The sequence below is a fragment of the Pithys albifrons genome, chromosome 6 (assembly GCF_047495875.1).
Source record: "Pithys albifrons albifrons isolate INPA30051 chromosome 6, PitAlb_v1, whole genome shotgun sequence".
Classification (NCBI taxonomy): domain Eukaryota; kingdom Metazoa; phylum Chordata; class Aves; order Passeriformes; family Thamnophilidae; genus Pithys; species Pithys albifrons.
The window spans coordinates 54,147,835-54,164,389 of record NC_092463.1 but is presented as its reverse complement, the minus strand read 5'-3'; the positions used below and the strand labels follow the sequence as shown (position 1 = coordinate 54,164,389).

Genomic DNA, 16,555 nt, shown 5'->3' with positions numbered 1-16,555 from the left:
CCCCCCCCCAACCCTACCCGTGTGAAAAGAGAAAGTTGTAAAGCTATTTGACCTTGATTTGTCTCAGCTTCCACCTTTCTGTTTGTATTTCAAACCAATCTATTTGTCATGCCCATGGTGGTGGGCTTTCTCCCCCCAAATCTGAACTGTAGCTTTGATTCTGGTTTTTGCTCTGCAAGAGCAGGCCAAGAGGACACTGAGCTCTCTTACAACCCCTTCTCTACCACTGCAGTCTTTCAGTGCAGTATCTAAATCCACAGGGAGTTGAAAACTGAGTGAATGTGGCAGGTAAACGTAGTCCTGTTCCACTGGTTTTTAACTGGTAAGGTCAGGATGTCTAATCCTGGAAGGAACAACTGTGGCAACCTCAATATCAACTGGGAAACGCTGGCAGCAAAAGACTTCCAAGTGTCCAACAGGCAAAAGGGCAAGACTTCTGCATTCAGACTAAATCAAAATTGACCAAATGTAGTGTTGCCAATAGCTGGTAAGTTTGAGACACTGCTGTGTCAAAGTATTTGGAGTTATCCTGAAAAAAAAATCTCAAACTATAAGTGTAGTTGCCTTTGTCAGTGCCCTGTTTTGTACAGAAATAGCGGTCCCTGCCCTCAGCAGTAACAGTGCTGAATAGCTTTAAAATGTGCTTTCATGTAGAAGTGATAGTTGAATTTCTTCACCAAGTTTTACTAATTCCATCTTGTTTTGGTTTTATAAAAGGGGAGTTGGTGTTGTGGAACAAGTGGATATATTGTGTTGATTTGCTGACTTAAAGATGCATTTTGCTGGGTTTGCTGAGCTAGTTTTCTGAAATTATGTATCTCTGGGAGTCTCCATAAAAAAGACTTTCCATTCATATTTCTTAGGGAAAAGACAAAATACCATCTAAACAAAAATTATTTTACAAATTGCTTAAAATGCATTTTGTAAAATAAAGCACTTAAAATTTAAGTTGTTGAATTCCCATGGAAATTTTACCCTAAGCATGCTCAATGTTTCTAAGCAATATTAAACAAAAGAAAAAGGAAAATGAATGGAAGCTTGTCTACTACATCTTTTGAAATTGCCAGAGATAGCATCACATAATTGATCTTACCATGACAGCCTTTGAATAGTTATCACTTGTCACATCTGAGCATCTCATTCGTTCTCATGGCAAGCCATAATCCTACTGTTATAAAACATGACAGGACAGCTGAAAGATCAAAATACATCTCTTAATACATCATTATAAATAAATAACAGGCAACTGTAATCTAACATCATGTTCAAAAACTGTCAAGTTTATTCAGCTTGTCAACTTCAGCTGTAATTTCTGTCTCACTTGTAAAACAGTGAAGGTTTGCCTGGGACTGTGTACAAGAAAGCTTTAAAGGGGAGTATATAAGAAGAGAGAGCTGGATGTTACAGAGGGAAGCAAATGTTGGAGAGAAGTAAAAATTATTATTTTTCTGGACATTTCCAGAGCATTTGTAGTTTCCCAAGGTGTTTCTGTCCCTCTTCCAGGTCGGGATTTGGGTGACTGAAGATTGCTGAAGTCAATGATATGGGTTCATCTGGCCAAATGCCAGTTTGAATATTCTGAATTCAGTGTCTCTAAATAAACAACTAATCAAAATTACTGTTTTTGAGGTACACTGGAAAGCATTTGCTTATGTCAGAAATGCTCTCTTTTCTGTCAGCAGATCACCACCAAGTCCTGCAGGTTGCTGCTTTGGCAAGAATGGCTCATTTGTAAGTGTTCCTGCCCACAGGTGAGGCCAGCTCTGGACAACTTCTCATGTTCCAGCATTGTACCTACCGTTAACCCCTGCTGCAGGAGTTCTTTTGTAGTGTATTCTGCCTGGATTGCTGAGACCCTCATCCCCCAGAGGTAAAATCAAGTTCCTGTTTGAGTCTGTGATTTGTTTTTTTCCATGATACCTAATGGGATAAACCAGGCTGGTGTATCAGATTAAGACATTAGCAGTTTGAACATCATTTGAGCTTTCCCACCCCTGCACTGGCAGTTTTATAGATGGCACTAACTGAAGTAATTTACTACCTTGGAGATTATGAAAACCAAAGGCTGAATAAGCCTCTTATCAAAGAAACATTCCTATGATATTATTTAGACAAATAAAAGCATCTTGTGTTAGCAGCCCTCTTCTGTGAAATATTTCTAGTGCTTTGTGACAGGGGATTATTTTTCCAGTTTTTAACTTGAACCCGTCATCAACCAGCAGCTTAGTTGTTTACTTCTTTGCTTTGCTGTTGCTGGAATGCTTCAGTGTAAACCATCAGCTGCAGCACTCTTGAGCACACCTACACTGTGTTCTCTGCTGGAGAAGGGTTGGACTTTCTTGCCATGTAAACTGCAAAGGGGTAATGCAGGTAGTGTTGGCCCAGGATTCCAGTAGAGTTCTGTCTCATTTCCCGTAAATGCCAAATCAAAGAAATCTGGGTAAAAGCAAGCACTGACATGTTTTTCAAGATCAAGGAATTGTTCCAGCACAAGCAAGTTTTCTGTTTCTTCCCACATTCTTCAGCCTGTGGGAGTGCTACGAAATGAGTTGGAGTGATCCAGCTCTTAAATATTACAGAACTCTTTTTTCATGACCTACAGAAACTATTTCTCTCGGTGCTGACCCATTTTCTTTCCTTCAAGGTGCCAGTGGATTAGCCACTGTCTCCCTTCCCATGGCCTTGCATGGAAGATACTGGGAAGAGCAGTGAACATAGACAGCAATGTGCCTGTGCTGGTGAGAAAGGAACAAGATGGATTTTATTACTGTGGGACAGTAAAAGAGGAGATAGAGGTGAGCAATGGTTGCTGTGCAGTAATGTGGGTGTGTGTAATAAGGGCAGTCCTCACATAACACCCGAGTTCAGTGTAGCAGTTTTTGTTTCAGCTGGTACATGAATTAGAGAACAGATCACCAGGACAGCTGGTGCTTGTGGTTATATTGATTCATAAAGCTCCCAACATGCCTGATTTCAGGCTGTCCTCACCTCCTGCTGCCTAACACACCATGTGAACATCTTGCATACAGCACAGCCTGAGGCAACAATAAACTAACAAAAGATCAGAACTGTGCTCTGCTCAGCCTCCTTTACTGAGTCCATTCCTATCAGTGAGCAGTGTTTCAGAGATCTTCATCTTGTGCAGAAGATGGGTGCTCCCAAAATCCCAGTTCCTGGTGAAAGCAGTGTTGTTGTGCACCTTGCAGGAGCAGCCCCCACCTCTGCTGGTGCTGCCCACTGAGCCAGGCTCAGACAGCCTGAGTGCCATTGCAAGCAGTGTATGGACTGCTGTTGTGTATAGACACATGGCCATTAATAGCACAGGAAAAGGGTTAGTGTTTTATGTACACACACCCAGTTTGAGTCAGCTACAGACCAATTGCTCAGCGTCTTTCCAGAAATGTTAGTGAAAGCTTTAATTCATTAGTTTGTTAGCACTTCAAACTTAACACAAAAAAGAGCCTATTCTTTCTCAAGAACAGGGAAGTGCCTCGTTTCATTGTTGATGGAAAGCCTCTTGACAGGCCTGAGTGTACAAAAAAAATAAAAATTCCCAACAAACCCTGCAAGAGGCAGAGTTAGTGTTGTATGTAATGAGGAAGAACTTGGGCATGACAGAAGAACAGGTCTGAATGGCTTCAGTGTCCCTTGTTACTTGGCACACATGGCATGGTTTGTGAAATCCAGTTATACTTGTCTGTAGCTTTTCTCTTGGGAAACAAAATACAGATCCTAGTGGCAGTGACTCTGTACATACGCCTCGCTCATCCTGCTTTCTGGTGAGCCTCACAGAGGTTTTTCTGACTGTTTCAATGCTGGATTAACACCACACACTATTTAGCTGCTGTTCAGGCTTGTTTTGGCCTAGTCACGTGCGGCACAGGTTTGCCTCTGACTGAAGGTTGCATGACCTGACACATTTATAGACTGTTTTTCACTGGAATTGTTATTTTGTTCTTGGTAACAGAGTGAGAGAGACATGTTCCTCATAGAGTTTGCTAAACCACTTGTGTGACATGGAAAGCATCCAGTGTATGGGCAAAAAACAGTGAAGGATGACATTCTGGAATATGTGAATGGGATGAAGCACTCCTTAGTCCCTGGAGACAAAGTGCTGGCACCCTGGGAGCCAGATATGGCCCCATATGGCCCAGGAACCATCCTCACAGGCACTGAGTCAAGGGACCCCTTAACACGGCAAGAAAGGTGTTGCCCTCTTTCTCCTTGTCTTGTTCTGGAACATGAGTTAGATAGTCTGGATAAACCTTTGTCATAATAAACTCTTGTCATAGTGCTACTGCCACAGGAATAACACTGCACAGAGTACAGTTTAGTGTTGCTTAAAGCTTGCAGGAGCTGATGGATATTTGTATGTAACCTCATCAGTCTGACCCTAAGGAAGTTGTGACCCATAAAAATATCATCGTCTGTGTCTCGCTGAGACAAGGCTGTGTCTGCCATGTGCTGGACTGTGGCCTTTTCATGAGGGATACAAGTAAGACAACTTTCAGGAAGCATCCATCTGAGCTTAAATGCTCAATTTGTAACAAATGGTGCATCTGGGGGTGATTTTATCACCCAAACATACGAGATTTCAACAGCTCATTCATTTTTCCCCTGCCTGACTGTCAAGCTCCACTGACTTACCAAAATACTTTTCTCAGAGCATTGCTGCTAACTTTGGCAGTAACAACAAATATTACTCAGTCAACATTTTCTTGTTCACCTGATGACAAACTGTGAGGGGAAAGATGCTGTCAGGCCTGCTGTTTTAATGATGGTGCCGTAGCTGCTCCTCCACCCCCACAACATTACGGTGAGATGCTATAGCAGGATGGTAGTTGATCCTGCTGCTTGACAGGAGTAGAAAATGTACAAAGCTACAAAGCTTGATCTGTGTGTGTGCACTGCCCAGGCAGGCCAGATGCTTATGGCTGCTTACTTTTTCTCTTAACAGCCTCAGAAGATGGAAGAAATTACAGTCTAGTTCTGGAATGACAAGGCAGTGAAACTCGCATGTGATGTGGCTCTGTGGATCTCTCCTAGGCTGTAGGAGAGGATTGTAAAGATGATCCACATGCCCTTCACTAGCAGGGTGAAGCCCAGAGAAAGTCTAGATGCTAACTCTTGTACTTTTCCCTGCAGCCCTAAACCAGGCCTGATTCCTGTTTGCGCTCTAGGTAGCCCTGCCAGGCAGTGCTTGCTCTGCTCACCCTGCTGGCCACATTTCCACTACCACTGTGGTGGTGGCATCTGCTGTTCCTCAGTGTGTGTGAGGTGCATCTGCTCCTGACACCGCTGTGTTGAGGCCGGTGGCCTCTTCCATCCAGATCTTTGCTCTCTCAGAACAAATGTGAAGAGACAGAGTCCAGCAGTGAGCCCTCTCCGTGCCTTCTAGAACTGAAAGGCACAAAACAAGATGCAGCTGCAGCTGAGGCAACATCTTCCTCTTGTGATTCAGAGTAGGTCCTGAAGCCAAGAGTACTGTGGTGGACAGTGCTCTTAACAGAGGCTATGGCTGTCTTGAAAAGCCGAAGCTAAAGGATTTTGCAAGACCTGAGTGGAAATACTGGAAAAAAGTCACCACAAGTCACATTCCAGTAATTCAGGTACCTTATAACATCCCCACAGGGAAGCAGCAGTCAGAGGGAACAAAACCAAATATGGTCTGGGTAGGGCAATCACCTTGCCTGTAAGTTATTGGATTGGTCTTAATGCTATAAATTTGCATGTCTCTAATACAATGCTCCCCCCTCTCCAATATTTCTGCTGCTTCATCTGGCATGCTAGCTCTTCTTTTAGCAGCTCATCTTATGGAAAACTACCACAATAATTAATTTTATTTGGCAACACAGATATCCCTGTCTGTTTCCCATCATTTTCCTATGCCTTCTATGATGCTAACATCTTCATTAACCTGCATAGCTAGTCCATGCAGGATAACCTGAAATAATTCCTTTCAGGCTTAAATTGCCTTTTTTTCCCTTCTGAAATGAATGTTTCTCCATTTCAATTCTAGTTTCTCTCTTAGATACAATTTGACTCCTTCCAAGGGCTCAGCAGTCGCAGCAGCACATGTACAAAGGGCAAGCTGGACTCCCAAGCCATCTTCACAGGGGACACATCCCATGTGGCGCCAAGTAATTGGAGTGCAATGTTTGAAACTATGGAGCAGCTTCCCAGAGGGCAATTCACAGTGAAAGAAATCCTAAGAGACCAGGATTTGAAGCCATCATTGGGGGTAAGGTAATCTGTATTAATACTGTAGTTACATAAGCCTGAGGTTTGTTTGAATGGAAAAAATATTCTTATTAATGGTCTGGGAGATGGCAAGAAAAATACATTGTTTCTAACTTAACTACTTGCTGAGGCCATCCCCCAGTTCTGTGATAGGTAGGAAACCTCTCCACTAGCACAAAACAAAAGTCCCCAAACCCTAAGGAAGGGCTGAAGCTACTTCATAAAATAGAAATGGTTATGACAGTAACCATGTGAGCATTCGATAATGCAGATTTCAGTTCAGAAACCTGCCAAATGCCCATTGACAACAGCCCAGTGAAGTTCTATGGAAGTAAAGGCCCTAGAACTGGACAGATGTGACTGTCAGCAGCAATAAAACACAGGACTCAATCTGGAAAGGTGCTGAGCTCTGCCAGTCAAATTCTGATAGTCACGATCTCTGTCTCTGAAAGATAAAAGCAGATTCTTAAGTAAACAGTTTTTACTGAGTTTCTTCTCTTACCCCCTTGCAAGAAGCAAGCAGTTTAAACAGCAGATCCCTAACCTGAAGCTGGGGAATACAGAGTAAGCAAACTGTCACAGCTAAGACCAAGGACAACATCCTGTATTTTAGGCCTGGTTTCTGTTGGCCATGGTGCCCTCCTGCTTTAGAAAACTTGGGAAAAAACCAATCAGAATATGAATACTAAAATGCAAGCACAGAAAAGAGGAAGAAAAAAGCTTACACAAAGAAGTGGAAGATGAAAGAGAATGTCAGCACAAGAGCATCTGGGGTACAATTAATAAATTATATATCAGAAATCAAATATTAGCTCCTCTGAACCTTCCTGCTCTTGCTACTGTGAGCTAATTGCAAAAAGCTTTCAACATTCTAAACTTGCACATTTAGGAGAAGATGAATCTGTTGATGACATGTTTTACTGAACAGTGAATATATTAGAAGATGTCTTACATTCCCACATTTATATGCATTCATTTTAAGCAAATGCTTACCAACTTATTAATTCTATGGTTCCTACTTCCTATTTCTATTCTACTTTATTATTCAAATAATCATAATTACACACCTTTGTAACTGATTTCCTAGGAATTTACAAGCTAGTATGGAGCTCCAGGCAGACATGGTCTATGTTAGCAAGTGCCACAGCTGTGCACTGAAGTGACACCATTTGCCTTTTGGTAAAACCAATAAGAAAACAGAATTGTTCTATTCTAGCCCCAAACTGGCATCATGAGCCACAGCAGTGGACACAATGTGGTAATACAGAGTATAATGACATAGTTTTATTCATGTAAAATAACCCTTGGTGACGTTAAACCCAGAAGATACATTGCTATTCCTTGAGATAGCTGAAGCAGTTTTATGATATGACACAGACTGCATCAGAAGTGACTTGCAACAAACAAGTGAAGCTGGACAGTAGGCTTCCCAGAGATGCTCTCTCTGCAGTCAACACCAATCCTCCTCACTTCTAAAGTAGCAAAGTTTTTAAGCAAAGCCTAACAGCTTCTGAAAATCCTTTGGTCTTACTGTACAATTTTGTGTTTCAGCAGTAAAGTTAGTACTAGTACAGAAAATACACCACCATGAAATCTATGTGAGACAGAGGTACAGCCAGGAAAGCAGCAGTTAACAAAGACACTCATGCTTTTTTTAGCTGAGAGATTTGTTTTCTGTCCTCCAGGAAGAAGGTTTTGCAGCATCAGAAAAACAAAGATTACAAAACAGCATCAGATGATAAATGTAAACCGACGTGCATTGGAGATGACAAACTTGATGTTATAGACCATGTCAGGGCTCACTTGTAACAAAACAGAGACATGATCAACCAGAATTCAGTACGTGTACAACTGATGAAATTCAGGGACTGAAATTTCAGGTAAACTGCTTATACTCTATCAGTGTTATATTTATTAAGGAAATCAAGTTCTGATTTAGATACTGTCTCAGAATATCTTTGTGGATGACTATATAATTTTAATACTGAGAAACTCTTTTATTTCCATCCACATCAAACTTCAGCATCCTCTTTCTTTACTCCAAGGGGTTATATTAAATTCTGAATTTTTTGGATTTGACTTTACAATTCTGGAGAGATCAGATGAACTAGTATGAGTGCTAAAAGCCTGAAGAGATGCAAAGCAAGAGTCCAATAAACCTGCAGTTTATCTACAGTTCTCTGGAGTGAGCCAGAGGAATTCAGCAAAGCAATTTCTGTTTGTAGAAAGCCAGAAGAAATGTAGAAACAATGCAAGTTGACAGTTGAAAGCATTTTTTAAGGATTAAAGCAGAAGAGAAAGTAGCCAGAGGGTAAAAGACCTGCTACTGTAGATACAAACAACAAAATGCTTAGAGATCCATCATTCAAGTCACTGACTTTTATGTTCTGATGAAAATTTACTGAAACCTTGATGTATCAGCTACAAAAAGATGACGGATCCATATAGGTCGCATCATTAATTCTAAATGTGGAACCTGATCCTTTGGGAAAGTTAAGCAGCCAGGGAGTTTTGTTAGCAAGACTGCTCATGTCTAAAGCATATGAACTTGGCCATAAGCTGCAGTATGCAGTTGCTCAGCAACTCATTTCCTGCAGGAAAGAGGATAATTCAGGGTACCCCACCACCATCAGAAAAGGCAGCTAACTGGGGTTTAGCCTGGTCTGCAAAAGCCTGCAAAGAGACAGGACTTGAAGGGACAATAGTTTATGTGCCTATATTGAACATGCGACACATATTCAAGCACCTTTCTGAGTTGGGGTCCTAGATAGTGAATTCCATTTACACTTCATCTCTTTATCAAAATAGTAAAAGTACAGATAAGAGAATGGATAGTGAGTCAGCTGCTCTAAAATTGTTGCTGTCCTGCAGAAGCCGATGTACATCTATATTCATACCACATGGATTATGCTTTCTGTGGTCAACAATGTGACATGGAGGTTCTGTCTCAGGATAATATAAAAGGATCAGTCATCACAAAGGCTTGATCATGTATTTTATTCCATTGATTGTATCTTTAATTGTTTAAAGCAGAAGAATCTGGAATTATACAGTCACATAATTGGATTTAAAAGGCACACAATGTACAAATATTTATAAAATCAGTGTACAAAGTAGGCTGCATATAATTGCATTAAGTAGAAAACAAATACACAGGCCATAAAAATGGAGTCCCAAAGAGGAAGCTGCTATTAAAGTGCTAACAAAAAAAGGGTATTTATAGTTCATTACATGTGTTAAAAAGCACCTTGTATTTTATTCCTGCAATGTCAAGAAACAATAAACATCACAGAACAAAAGTTAAATCAACACTTTGTCCTGCATTGACATCTACAACTTGGGTCTGTTGCACCATGTCCTCTGAGATTGCTGTGACAGAATAGATGCCAGGAGAAACTTCAATATAGAAGTCTTTGGAACCTCGTCTGGTCTTTAAGAGAGAAAAAAAAAACCCAGACAAAACTTCATTACTGGTCAGTCATCTCAGATTTCCCACAAAAATATTTTGAATTTGTATAAAAGAGTTACATTTCAGCTGCTGTATAAACATACTAAGATTTTTCAAAGTCAGCATGGACAAAACTGTAAAATGTGTCTGTCAGTATAAAAATTACCAAGTGCTGTACTCAAAGTATTTCCTCTAATGTTTCAATCAGTGGAAGCAATCACCGTGCTGTAATTGTGTCTCACAAAACTGAACATTACCAACCTAGACTGTTTTGAACATAAACTTATGGAACATTCCATATGATAGGGCGCTCCTGCTAATTTGTACTGTGGTACAGAGTCTGTGTTTCTTGTCTTAGAGGCTATTGTGGCTTAGAGGTTCCTGAAATCGATTTGGTGAGGTGTTAGGCTTTTACCAACTTTCTTCTCCTTGAGGAACAGGAGTCTTCAGAGAGCCTGTATGAGGGCCAAGTATAAGTGGCTAAACAACAGCTGTGTGCCTTGCTGCACACTTTTCCTCAAGCAGCACAAGTGAGGTGAGACTGGATAACTGCTGCCTTATTGCTGCTGATGTAATTCACAAAAGCCTAGAGCTTTGTCAGTGTTTGGCATTCTGTACCAGTCTAAGTGGTACAGACTCTTAACTGGTTATGTGCCAGAATGCCACAATCTGGTTTCTAACTAACTATGCAAGTCTCCGTATGCCCATTTTACTGTCTATACACATTAGGATTGTGAATGCAGCACATCTGTCACAATTTTTAACCAGTCTGATGCAAAATGATAAGAAATGCTATCAAATATCTCCACTTAAGAACAAAGTATTCTATAAACTTACATGTTGCTGGCAAGTTTGAAGCCGACTGGGTGCTTCCGAAGGTTCATTCCTCTGGAGAGAAAAAGATACTGTTTTTTAATGATACAGCACACAAGGCAAATCCAGCCAAAGTGAGATGATGTGTCATGTGCATGAAATTTTCCCCTCTGCAAAAGGATTGATATGACACTGGTGCCACCAGAAGTTACTCTGCCTCCCCGACCCCCAACAGAGGGCTTAGATCATCCAGGTGTTCTTAAGTCCTTAATTGTCAACCTACGTACATTAGTGTGTCACCAACACTAGACGGATTACAATTATCCCACAGCAAGGGAAGGAATAACCTTTAATAAAACCCAGAAGTACCTACTTACTTCTTCTTCCATGGACTCCTGCCCTCTTTCCCCTGCTTGCCTGCCATGGTATTTGCAGATGTGTTTCATTTCATGCTCTTTGCATCCAGGGGCTGCCACGAAGCTATAGTACTTCTGGACAACAACAGAAACACAGAATATTACGTGGGGAGGCATCCAAGCCATAGTCACAGCTACTGCAGATTTACAGTTGAAAGTTGAACTGTACATCTACTGACTTTCTGTATTAATTGGCTAGTTTGTTCTCTTGTGAGGATGAAAGCAAGGTCTGGGTGTCCACAGGGCACCTGCCTGATGGTACAAGACTGTCAGCTCTGATTTTAGAAGCCTGTCTTCTGACATAATAACATAGGGTAGGGACTCTGACACCTCAGAAATGAATTAATGAAAATGTCAGAAATACTCTGGAAATAGCTGCCTGATCAGGCTCTTCAAGAAAAGCTCTGGTGGAAGAAGGCGTAACTTTTGGGTCTTTAATAGGACATACATGCAAGTTACGTGCTTTCCAACTGAGCGAGTGAAGACTGGTTCTGTAGGACATGTGCAGGAGCAGTGATCAAAAAGCAGAACATGTTAATACTGAAAAATGAGCCAGTCAAGAAGCTAAAGTGTCTTCAGGGCTGGTACCAGTAGCACAGCAATTTTGGGAACTGTATTTAAGTCCACAACAGCCCTCTTTGGTTTCCACTGCAAAGATACTGGAACCTTCCCTACTGCAAGTTAAATATTTGCGTACAGCTCTGCTGCCATCTGTTGTCATCAGCTAATTCCTTCCAGGGTTAGGGTTACCTTTTGATTGCAGGGACCAAAAAGTTCCAAAATACCTATTTTATTTCACTTATGTTTCCTTTGACCCTCACTAAACATAACAAAAATAAGGCCAATAGCAATTTTTATTTCCAGATCTACTGCTATGCTTTATTCCTCAAGCTTATGCTCAAGCTTATGCATAAGCTTTATTCCTCAAGCTTATGACTGAGTACTGTCTTGGCTGATGCAAAAGTATGGAAGTCATTAGATGTTTTTCCAACTTGAATACTCTTAACAGGCCATATGATAGACCCATAGAATAATTTAGGTTGAAAAACACCCTAAAGATCATACAGACCAGCTTAACATAAACTTAGCACTGCCAATCCACCACTAAGAATGAATCTGTATACACCTATATTTTTGTTTCATCTTGTGTAGAAGTCTGCTCTGCCCCAGTTGTTTTCAGGATTACCTGGTTACCGTGTATGTACTGCTTTGAAATGACAGAGATGTTGCTTAAGATCTGATCATTTGGTGTGATGAACTAGTGTTTTCTCTAATTGCAGACCGAGTCTGTGGTGTTAACTGTGCAGACAATGAACTCCCTGCTGGGTTATGATAACAGCTCCCGAAGGGCACAACCGTGTAAACTGCGGTGGAGTTCACAGAGACTTCAGTGCAGCAGCTGGGCTGCAGGGCTGTGTTCACAAGTCTGAGCTGGCAGAGTTTGGCTCCTGGTCCATCTACTCAGTAGATCAATGACACCTGGCAGCCAGAGCTAGCATGAAAGCAGTGGAGCTGTGCATTTGTAAGGTATACCTCTTCATTCCTACTTTTCACAAAGATATGGTGCTGCTCTGACCTTGAGCCCAAAGTTCTTAGCTAGCGGCAACATCCCAAATCGAGTTTGACCTGGTTTCATCTGGAAATGGAATTAGTTTTCTTCCTAGCAGTGCTGTGTTTTGGATTTAGTACAAGTACAATGTTGGTAACAAACTGATTTTGTTGAATAGTGCTTACCCTAAGTCAAGGACTTTTAGGTGTCTCATGCTTTGCCAGCAGGGAGGTGCACAAAAAGATGGGAGGGAGCAGAGCCAGGACAGCTGACCCAAACTTGGCAAAAGGATATTCCATACCATGGACTGTAATGCTCAGTATATAAACTGGGAGAGTTTGCTGCGGGGGGCTGACTGCTGTTTGGGGACTGGCTGGATATTGGTGGTGAACAACTGTATTGAGCATCACTTGTTCGTGGGTTTTATTTGTCTCTCTCCATTTCATTACAATTATTACTGTTATGATCATTAGTATTATTATATTTTACTTTGTTTCGATTATTAAACTGTTCTCTCAACTCACGAGTTTTATTTTCTCCTGATTCTCCTCCCATCCTACCAAGGTAGGGGGGCAGGAAAAGGAGTGAGCTCTGTGGTACTTATTTGCTGACTTGGGTTAAATCACAATACTGGGGAGGTTAACTCTAAATTCAAGTGAACGTGTGGTATGAAACAATCTCTTTGCTCGAGATGCAAACTCTCCCTTACTTCCACCACCGAGAACACAGAGAGCCAGCATGAGTGATCACATTGGCCTGAGGAAAACAAAGGGTTACTATGTCACTATAGCCACTCACCAGCAGAGATACTTTGGAGCACTGGAAACACTCTATACATTGTGACACTAAAGGCTCCTGAGGGGCTGAGACAATGTAATTTGTGATGTCACCTGAAGCGTACTGTGATGCCTCCCTGATCGTACTGCCTTTCCACCAAGAAATAGAGAAACCCTCTGCTAAAATCTGTACTGGGCTACTGGTACTGCCTGTGGAAAATGCAGACAGTGGGGTTACCAGCTCAGGTGCTACCAGCTGGTCAGGTGAGACCTACCATGATGGTGGATGCCGCAAATTTCTTCATCTAGGCCGGCATTAAAGGTTCAGTGACAACCTTTGCCATGTAATGAGCACAAGGAAGTCTTAATTTTTTCAGTAAAAGTGGTGCCAACAGGCCTCTGCCGGGCAGATCAGGAACACTGCTCAGGTGCAAAACCTCACCTCGCATTCCTTGGAGGCTTGACTCATCAGCTTCATGATCGAATCGAATGCTGCACTGAGGCGTTCAGAGTCCTCCTCCTGCAATTAAAGACAGTCTCTGTATCCCAGCGTGGTGCTCGTTGCTCAGATGATTGAACACTCGAGGCTGTCTGCGGGGTGGCACAGTCGCGGCTGGCCCAGCGCTGCGCTGGCCCGTTCTCAGAGCAGCGAGCAGGGGCTTCCAACACCGCGGCACGACCCGGGCAGCACCAGGGCACCGGGGATGTGTCTGGGAGGGTTTCCCGCTGGCTTTGATGAGACACAACGCGGCCGGGGGAGGGAGTGGAGTGGAGAAGTGACCAAGCGTATTTTAGCGCGCTCGTTAAGGCTCGCGGGTCGCTCAGCGCCCCGCGCACACACGGGTGTGTCGGTGCCACTGACCGGCCTCGCAGACACGCACGGGTGTGTCGGTGCCACTGACCGGGCCCGCGCACACAGACACAGCCCCGCAGACACGCACGGGTGTGTCGGTGCCACTGACCGGGCCCGCGCACACAGACACAGCCCCGCACACTCGCACGGGTGTGTCGGTGCCACTGACCGGGCCCGCGCACACAGACACAGCCCCGCACACTCGCACGGGTGTGTCGGTGCCACTGACCGGGCCCGCGCACACAGACACAGCCCCGCAGACACGCACGGGTGTGTCGGTGCCACTGACCGGGCCCGCGCACACAGACACAGCCCCGCACACTCGCACGGGTGTGTCGGTGCCACTGACCGGGCCCGCGCACACAGACACAGCCCCGCACACTCGCACGGGTGTGTCGGTGCCACTGACCGGGCCCGTGCACACAGACACAGCCCCGCACACTCGCACGGGTGTGTCGGTGCCACTGACCGGGCCCGCCGCTCGCCGCCGCCGCCGCCGCGCGCGCTCCAGCACTTCGCGCGCCAGGCCGGCCGTACGCCCCACGCTCGCCACCTCCATCCCGCCACCGCCGCGCGCCACCGCCGCCTTGCGCACGCGCCGCCGGCCCGGCCCGGCCCCGGCCCCGCGGCCCGACAGGGGGCGCTGCCGCCCAACCGGTGCTGCCCCGGCCCCGCCCCCGCCACGCCCGGGGACACCGGGGCAGATCCCCCGGGACACGGCCCTGGGAAAGGGATACGGCCCTGCCTGGGACACGGCCCCTCTCGGACATGGGCCCCCCCCTCCGGACACGGCCCCGGGAAAGGGACACGGCCCTGCCCGGGACACGGACCCCCTCGGACATGGCCGCCCCCCCGGGACACGGCCCCAGGGAAGGGATACGGCCACCCCCGGGACACGGCCCTCCTCGGGACACGGCCCCCCTGGGATATGGCCCCCCCGCGGGACACAGTTCCGCGGAGCGCGTGGGGTGTGGGGTGCTGTCTTTGTTTTCCCCTCACGGCCGCGCCCTGTCCTGAGGTAACAAAGCCGCTGCCACCGCCGCCGCCGCCCCGGGCGGGAGAGGGGTGTGCGGACAAGGCTTGCCGTGAAGTGTGGCGGCGGGTCCGCGAGGAGCTGCTCCCCGGGTAGCGGAGAAGAGCTGAGAGCAGCAGGAGGTGCTGAGCCCCGCGGTCTCTGCCGTGGTTTTTTTAAACTTGAGAGATACGAGGTAATAATGGCAGGAGCTGGCGAGGGGGGGCTGAGTGAAGGGGGTGCGGGCAGAGCACCTGCAGGCTCGCTGCATCCACCCCTCGAAGGGAAGCCCGCTCACCTCGGTCGGGGAAAGAAACCACACGGCGTTTTGGCCCACTGCGAGCAGGATTTGCCAAACCAGCTGCTTTGCTCCCTGGAAGCTGGTTGTGCCCCAGGAGGGTTCTCCAGCAGGGCAGTGCGAGGCCATGGTCACTGCTTGAATGGGCTTGGGAAGCGGCTGTGGCTCCGCGGGAGTCAGAGCTGCTCCGAAGCCTCGCTAACCTGGTGTGCACAAAGCGGATGGTAAGAAGGGCAAAATAAGCACAGAAACTTTCTTTAAGCGGCTTATGGCCAAGATTAACATGGTGGCCCTGATTCTGCAAGTCCTCCATTCTTGCTGAGAGCTTTGCTAGCTGTAATCTATTTGGCAAACAATAAAAATAATCCTCTGCTAGTTTACTATCTTGTTGTTGCTTAACCAGAGCCAGGTCCTGTAATAAACAAGAGCTCCACAGGTTGCTTGTTCATTAAAACACATTCAAAGCCCCAATTCAGTGTTCAAATACTGCTTAAGTTTGGTCTCCTGTACTCTAAAGAAAATGCAGGCAGTTGTTGGAGTGCTTGAGGTCTGGGGAACTGAATGAATGTTTGATGCACTGGAGAAGCAGCCAGAATAGGCTGCTTTCTGCTTAATTGGAAGCTGAATATCTTTGCATCATTTCTTGTTAGCAATGGTCTCCTGGAGAGATGGGTTGGTTAATCTTGCTGCACTTGTGAAATATACTTGGAAAGGCTCTCCTATGTCACTTTCATAACAAGGAAAGTAAACTATTCACTTGCTACTCCTGCCAGGTACTTGTAGCAGTAGCTTGTTCAGGAGGTAAATTATTCCTTGTGTATTGAAATTGAAACTCCCACCGTTTTTTGATGTTCAGTGACACAGTACTCCTTTTGCAGCTGAGTAAATACATCTGTCCCAAGAAGGCTGACAGCTGAAATAGCTTTTGCTTTGAAACACACATTCACATCATAATCCAGAGGAGAGTTACCCTTATTTCCTGTACATTCACTCTTTTGAAATACAATGGTTTGTGAAATGCTGGGCATTTATACCAGATTCCTTGTTACGTGGGATGATGGATCAGAATATCAGGCAATACATTATGTTTTGCTGCTGAGGTGGCAAAAGCCAAGGATAGTTTATCCTGAGAACTTGGTTCTGTGTTCAC

The 16,555-nt window shown here is 44.8% G+C and overlaps 2 protein-coding genes across 3 annotated transcripts; one reads left to right on the top strand and one right to left on the bottom strand.

Annotated features, from left to right (window-relative positions):
- The first annotated feature begins 333 nt into the window (after positions 1-333).
- Positions 334-8,112, top strand: C6H11orf16 (chromosome 6 C11orf16 homolog). Its single transcript, XM_071559315.1, is given in 11 exon segments — positions 334-408; positions 1,752-1,870; positions 2,645-2,795; positions 3,968-4,231; positions 4,967-5,309; positions 5,312-5,476; positions 5,479-5,574; positions 5,577-5,609; positions 6,054-6,241; positions 7,926-7,958; positions 7,960-8,112. Coding segments are annotated over 11 exon segments (1,620 nt in total).
- A 1,106-nt stretch (positions 8,113-9,218) lies between these two features.
- AKIP1 (A-kinase interacting protein 1) lies at positions 9,219-14,692 on the bottom strand. 2 transcript variants are annotated; one of them, XM_071559513.1, is made up of 5 exons: positions 14,565-14,692; positions 13,685-13,762; positions 10,871-10,992; positions 10,526-10,576; positions 9,219-9,670 (listed from the first exon to the last, which is right to left on the bottom strand). In XM_071559513.1, exons 1-5 carry the CDS (start codon positions 14,652-14,654, stop codon positions 9,571-9,573), a joined length of 441 nt encoding a protein of 146 aa, XP_071415614.1. In that variant the 5' UTR covers positions 14,655-14,692; the 3' UTR covers positions 9,219-9,570. The 2 variants fall into 2 exon arrangements, with proteins under 2 accessions (XP_071415614.1, XP_071415613.1); XM_071559512.1 differs by having other exon boundaries at positions 10,879-10,992.
- Positions 14,693-16,555: the final 1,863 nt, after the last annotated feature.

Coding starts and splice junctions, on each gene's coding strand:
- AKIP1 (XM_071559512.1), bottom strand. CDS start 14,654: ATGGAGGTGGCGAGCGTGGGGCGTACGGCCGGCCTGGCGCGCGAAGTG. Junction 10,577..10,878: donor AGGAGTCCATGGAAGAAGAA/GTAAGTAGGTAC, acceptor TTTTCTCTCCAG/AGGAATGAACCTTCGGAAGC. Junction 9,671..10,525: donor TTCAAACTTGCCAGCAACAT/GTAAGTTTATAG, acceptor TCTCTCTTAAAG/ACCAGACGAGGTTCCAAAGA.